Source organism: Montipora capricornis, chromosome 13 (genome assembly GCF_036669925.1).
Source record: "Montipora capricornis isolate CH-2021 chromosome 13, ASM3666992v2, whole genome shotgun sequence".
Lineage (NCBI taxonomy): Eukaryota > Metazoa > Cnidaria > Anthozoa > Scleractinia > Acroporidae > Montipora > Montipora capricornis.
In genome coordinates, this window is record NC_090895.1 from 45,660,467 (window position 1) to 45,667,478 (window position 7,012).

The 7,012-nt window shown below is 37.9% G+C and overlaps 1 protein-coding gene and 1 long non-coding RNA gene across 2 annotated transcripts in view; one reads left to right on the forward strand and one right to left on the reverse strand.

The window, feature by feature from the left end:
• Positions 1-744: 744 nt before the first annotated feature.
• Positions 745-2,529, reverse strand: LOC138028844 (uncharacterized). The gene is made up of 2 exons (XR_011127741.1): positions 2,286-2,529; positions 745-926 (listed from the first exon to the last, which is right to left on the reverse strand). It is a non-coding gene; the product is annotated as an uncharacterized lncRNA (long non-coding RNA).
• Positions 2,530-2,607: 78 nt separating this feature from the next.
• The window catches only part of LOC138030896 (dedicator of cytokinesis protein 9-like), a 658,601-nt gene continuing 654,196 nt past the window's right edge, over positions 2,608-7,012 (forward strand). The window contains exons 1-5 of the mRNA XM_068878754.1: positions 2,608-2,678; positions 2,831-2,893; positions 3,784-3,846; positions 4,885-5,070; positions 5,189-5,200. Of these exons, the coding sequence (XP_068734855.1) occupies positions 2,831-2,893; positions 3,784-3,846; positions 4,885-5,070; positions 5,189-5,200 (324 nt within the window). The 5' untranslated portion in view covers positions 2,608-2,678. The remainder of the gene's footprint in view (positions 2,679-2,830; positions 2,894-3,783; positions 3,847-4,884; positions 5,071-5,188; positions 5,201-7,012) is intronic.

Consider the following 7,012-nt stretch of genomic DNA (forward strand, 5'->3'; position numbering starts at 1 on the left):
CAATATGCAAGCTATTTCCCCAGTACAGATACTTCAAGCGATGGATCTTCATTTGCTGGCTTTGATTAACTTGAAGTGAAAAAAAATAAAGCTCAAAAAGTTCCTGGTAGTATGCAAGGTAGAAACCTTCGGACCCAAACATTGCCGTGAACAGACTAGTGCCCACAATCGCACGAGGCAGCGTTACGTTAACCACATTGCTGATCCTGTTGCAGCGCTGCTGAATTAAGTCAGATCGCACGTCAGCTGTCGTCAGCGAGCGTGCACCGATGGGCAAATAGAAATGATCAATTGGTCAATCAGAACGCGCGTTTTATCCAAGCTATGTTATAATAACACTTGTTAAGATTTGGTTTTCCCGCATATTCAGTAAGCCACACAAAAATACCTTTGAATTTAGTAAGCACCCTCCATAAGCGACCACTCAAAGAGTGATCTAAATTGAAAGAATATTTTGGCAGATTTTAATGAGAGTAAAGAAGTTTCCAGTTTTTGTAGGTGCATTCCCAAAAATTCTATTCTGTACCCTTAATACAAATTTACAAATCCCAATCTTATTGCTTATAATTCTCAAGGAACCAGCTCTACAGTGAGTAAGTTGTGACCACTTTTTCAAATTCCCGGGCTGGTTGCTTACGAGAGCTTCTAATGTAGTACTCTCTAAAGTTTCTGGATATTTTGTTGTTTTCTATAATCACAATGTATGTTTAGCCCTAGTGAACTCTCCCTCTGACTGCAAGAATTCCACAAAGAAATATTTATTAAAACAATAATTTTAACTAATCATGTGCAACTTAATTAATTAAGTTACATTATGATTGTGAAGTAATCTTAAGTTTTTGCTTTGGCCGGTTAATCCATCTGTTCTGCATGTATAATATGGCTTTTACCTCCATTTCCGGATATTTAAAAGGATTGACATGAAACTGAAAAAAAAAAAAAACAACAACAGGTAAAATTAGTAACTGTTCTATTTGTTATTTTATGCTTATTCCTGAACTAAGTATGCCATGTGGTTCCCTTAGTAAAAGCTATATCATTCTGCCACTTCATAGTTATTCAAAAGAACATAACAGTACCACAAATTAAGCATGTAACAATAAACCCTTGTATGACAGAAAGCAAGTGGTGGCCAAAAACCCTCATAGCCAATTATTTACCAGTCTTTTAATAGGCTAAAAACTTAAAGTACTTTGAATCCTCAACAAGGAAGTTAAACAAAAAATGGCACATGAAACATCCCATAGTGTTGGTCATAGCCACTCAAGTTCTCAAGTAATCAGATCATACAATACTTACTTTACATACACTGTACATACATGTACACCTGAACAGTTAGAAAATCATCGACTGCATGAAAATGGTGATCAATGATAATAATGATGATAAAACTTACTGTCACTTTAAAGCTACCAAACCAACAAGATTCTCAGGTGACAATGAAGAACATATGGCAAATAAAAAATACAGTGTATATATTATATCTGTTGCGACCAGGATTAATTCACTGTTTCAGAAATACCAGTCACTCAAGATTTGAAAATGGGAGAGTTTTTCTTTTGTGTCAGCCCTTACCTCTTGTTCAACAGTCCACCCCCGCACCTCTCCCCCCCCCCCCCCCCAAATATGTTGCAATGTCTATTGTTTCGGCTTCCTGATGACAACAATTATTATTATAACAAAAGGTGAGAATAAGAGGCCTTTTTGTCCCGAATTCCAGGCGAATAACCCAATGAAAAATGCAGTCAAAAACAGTTGCCAGTGCTCCAGGCTGTGACTGTTTTCGTTACCATGGCAAGTAAAAAAAAGAAACATTTTGGTGCCTAAAAATTGGAGCTAGTCACCAATTTGGTGACCTGTGTTCCATGGTCGTACTGTGCCAAGCCGTAGTGTTTTTATCAGTTCAGGGCTCGAAATAACTGGCAGGCAGGCACCTGTTACATTTCCCGGTTTAACATGTTTTTGCTGGGACATGGCCCGTTTTTGGCCGGTCAAATTTGAAAAATTTGAACAATCATAACTTTTGCAATAGTGACCCCAGGTTGCATGAATGATGATGATTACAGTAACATGAATAATGTCCCTCATTATGGTCAAATAGTTCCAAATTAAATATTCTAAAGTGCAAATGACCAAGAATTTGTCCGGTCACTACCCAATTCTGACAGGACATTGTCTGTTGACCAACCATTATTTTCAAGTCCTGTAAGTTATTATTTGTGGTCTTGAGCTTAAAGTGAGATGGCATGAAAAATTATTTAGGGATACATCTTAGTGACACTTACCATTTAGCGATGCAATGACTCTCATCGAGACACATCTTAAAATTATTTGTTTCAATTAGCATGTCGAAACAGGTCGTATCAGTGATCCGTAAAATACTCTGACCTTGTGGTGGAATTCGATCTCAATCAGATGGGAACTCAAGGATAAAAACTTTCTCGAAATAGATAATATCTGCTTAGATGACATTTTAAATTACTGGCTTATGGCGACGAAAACAAATAAAAACTTCACCGCGACAGACTTGGTAACCGCGTTTGAATGATCCCAGATCCCTCCCCGCCCCCGCCCCCCCCTCCCCCTCCACCCGCAAGATTTACATTGATAGGTGCATCTGTTTCAATTTCGTAAAGAAAGATAGTTATTGCTCCTTTTAAACAAATGTGGTTAACATTGTAAGGACATAGTCACTTCCTTGCATGACTAAAGATAGTGAAACATTGCTGCAGTTTTTAAAATCCGGGTGACAGGGGCATGGTCCCTTTGGTATGATTTTTGATTTTTTGGTATGATTTTTGATCATTCTAATTTTATATTTGTGCTGTAGATGGGGTTTTCACGTCTCGGGATTGTGAAGAAGTTGCATGTGCAGAGGAAGACAGTAGCTAAGGTACACTTCATCAAGCCCTGATTATGATGCTGAGATAGTAAACGTGACCATCCAGTGTGGCAAGGGGACATTCCATTTTTTCTCCGCACCCCCCCTATGGAAGGCATTTTTCCGACAGGTCCCTTTTGCTCTGAAATCAGATTCCAACAGGTCCGGCTTTCACCTCTGAAGTTAGATTCCGACAGGCCCGTTTTTGTATAGAACAAAGACTCCCGATTCCGACCCCCTAAACTGGAGCAGAAAATCCAGATTCCGACAGGGTCCTTCTTGACATTTCAAAAAATGCCTTCCATAGGGGGGGTGCGAATAAAAAATGGAATGTCCCAAGCTGTGTAAAGCTGCATGGGCTAATACGCAAGGTGACAGTTGTTTTAGCCCAGCCTTTGCTGTGGAAATATGAATTAAGACGTTTGTGTTAGGCAAAATAAATTCTATTTAAAGATAAAAGAAATGTCATTTTTTTGTTATTAATTGTTATAATTTTGTTTTGTTTAATTAATCGTTTCAGCCAGAGATAATTTCTTAATATTTACCATGTTTTATTCTGCAATTGGCTGTGGCTCTTCAATATTTTCACGTTTTTTGGGTAACATTGTGGGGACCAATAGAGACCTCCTCAACTGTTTTAATTCTGTCGCCATGAAAGATAGCTGTACATTGCTTTTGTTACACAAAATCTGTGTAACATTATGGGGACATGGTCAGTCTGTTGCATCATGAAAGAAAGATATTTATAGCTGCTGTTACACGAATTTGGGTAGCATTGTGGGGACATGCATATGGTCACTTGCTTGCATGATGAAAGATAGTGAAACATTGCTGCTATTATTCAAAATCTGGGAGACATGACAGGGGCAATTGGTTCCTTGACTATTATTTGTGTGCTGTAGATGGGGCGGTCACGTCTCGCGATTGCGAAGAAGTTGCATGTGCAAAGGAAGACAGTTGCAAAGGTATACATGTACACTGTAGGTCAAGCCCGGATAATTATGCTCAGATACATGTAGTAGACATGTAAGTGACTTGTGGGAGAGCATTTTTCGTTGTGCAACGTTGCATGGGCTAATACTTAAACCTCTTCAACTGCATTTTATCACCATAAAAGACAGAAGAAGCACATGACTGCTTTTTCAAAAAATTGCAGGGAACATCCTAGGAAAATTGTCACTTGCTTATGCTATATGAACAGTTTGTTGAATTACAGCCTTTGTGCTTGACTGAATGCAAGTCTGCAAGCATGACAACTTTCTTTCAGTGTCAGATCTTTAATTATAAAAAGAAGTTACAACCCCCCTACCCCCAATCTTTGCATTTCTTTCAACACTTTTTACATCTTATGACTGTAATTGTCAGCACTTACAGGGTGTACATGTATGTTGCCCCTGCTCTCACTTGTTAGAAATAATATTGGACCAAATATTATGCAGCTCATGTTGATTTCTTTATGTTGCTAATGCATTGTAAACGTAAATTTGCACCTGAATGCACATTGTGTTATGTGTTCATTAAGTGTTGTGCCTACATGTATATTTATGGACCAGTGCTTGTCTTACTGGAAATTGGGCTTTTAACCCATTCGTCCCTGATTAGCGTCCCCCATTGACAACTAAAATCGTCTGGCTTGATTAACCCTTTCACTCCTGTGGGGTTGCCCATTGACGAGTAAAATCGTCTGGCGTTAGACAGAGTAAAATCTTTAAATTAATGGGGACATAGTTTTTGAGTGAAGCTAGCTGTTGTTAACCCTTTCACTCCTGTGGGGTTCCGCATTGACGAGTAAAATCGTCTGGCATTAGACAGAGTCTAAGTCTCATTGGCCCTTACAGGAGTGAAAGGGATAAATTAAGACATAGTAAAATCTGTATTTGTTCTGACAACTCAAACAATGAAACTTCGAGAGCCTGTAAATTTACCAACACAAATTAGCAGCATCTATAACTTGATGAAACAAAAATGAATGAGGTGTTTCTGTGTTATTGATATGTGATTAGGTAATACTCTCCATAACTGATCCCAACCAAGAGGTTTATTTGGTGGCCAGAATAGAGAAAGTCTTACAGGGCAGTATATCGGTTCCTGTGTTGAACCATACATCATGGCTCAAGTCCGGAGCCACCAAAAAAGCTTCACAAAAGGCACACAAACTAGCTGAGATCTGCTGCAAGAGCCTGGGACAATAATTATTATGGTACGCCATTCGGATGGATAGCCAGGTGAGTCTGAAGTACAATGTAATTGTAGCTCTGTAGTTAGGGCATCAATAATTATCAATAATTATTATGGTATGCCATTCAGATGGACAGCCAGGTGAGTCTGAAGTACAATGTAAGTGTAGCTCTGTAGTTAGGGCATCAAAGTACATGTATACCATGCCAGAAGTTGTGGGTTGTGAACTCTAGCCAAATCAACACTTGGTGTCTCTGAATACACGTACAATAACTGATGAGAAATTACTATGTTTTGTTATCACATTCAGATTTTCTTGTCCTGAATACATGTACTGTAACTGATAAGGATTTACTACATTTTGTTATGATCGACAACTAAAAATAGCCAGATCTTCAACAACAACAACATCAACAGTTCTTTATTGGATCTAAAAAATTCTAACTTTTTGATTTAATTTGTTTTACCTACTAGTTGTCGTGAATCATTTTATCTTCAATTTTACTATCCTGAGTACAATGCATAAGTTTTCAAATGAGTTCAAGGTTAAAAAACAGAGGAATTAGGGATTAAGTGTTTTTTCTTCTCTGAGATAGGAAAATGATGAGAACTTATTTTGTTGAAGTACATGACTGTACATATGTGTCCCTAAGAAACAGCCATGAAAACCACACTGAGGACTGCATGTACAGTAAATGAGCTGATCTGCTCCATTTCAGTTCGACATATATAATATGTTAATTTTAAAAAGGTTTCCTTTACCAGGGCATTATAAGTACTATATCATGCACCTCCAAAACAGTCTATTAAAAACAGCCTTTACTCTTGCCAACAGCTAGCATTTATCTTTTGTAAGGGCTGCAGTCTCTAATCTCCAAAAGACAAGTATTATTTCTATGTATACAGTCATGTACATGTAGCATTACTATCAAACTCCCTGGTTGGACATGCCAACACCTTTTCACTATGATTTATAACCTCTGCAAAACAATGACAAATAAATAATTAACAGTTTTAGTAAACTTGTGCCTATTTTTTTTTTAATATGCAACAATTAAGGTTGTATAATTTACTCTTTTTTCTGAATATAAACGATATACATGTATATAGCTGGGATGTAGTACGTACATGTACAACAGACCAAATTCTGAGAAGGCGATATAAGCACAGTCAACATCAAGAGGTTATATAATAGTGCAAATTTTTCACAAAAACACAAATTCCTGACAACAAATAGATAATACAGGTTCTTTTAGTCCACTTTAACGTAAATTGTACACTTCTTTCTGTATCTGCTGTTTGACTGGTAATGATGTACAGTGTAGCTGAAACAAAACTACATGTAACATTAGGAGTTTGTGATATGAAGCCAAATTTCTTTTTATAAAAATTAATAATTAGGATAGTACGCGCAATCTCATTTGTCAATAGCTGTGTTTAGATGAGAGTATGGAAACACGGCTGTGACATCACACAAGTTTTGATTGGTTATGTAGTCGGACAGGCGTTTTGATTGGCTGCATGGTAGGAAATACATGTACCCCCTATGAGCGTGTAGCAAGAAAATTGGTTTCAATCTAGAAGTAAAAAAAACAGCATTTTCCTTCATTTGTCAAATTATCTTTGAGAAATATTTTATAAAAGCAATTATAGAGGACTTTTTTCCGTGTTTCCAAAGCCTCACCTACATGTAAACACTCAGGGGAGTTTGACACGCAGTCGAGGGTTTGCGTTACTGCTCTATCGACTGAGCTACAAGGCCAGACAGGAGCAGGCCGTGGGAGTTTGAGGACAAATCGGCTCGGCTCTCTGTTTTTGGGTGTTGCATAAGAAGTTCCTGGTGCTGTGGATTAGCGAAGGTTCTTCATCCATCACATGTACACAGTAGCGTTGGCCTCACATGAGTTTTTTTCTGTATACACATACACACGCTGCTTAGGACAACACGCACTT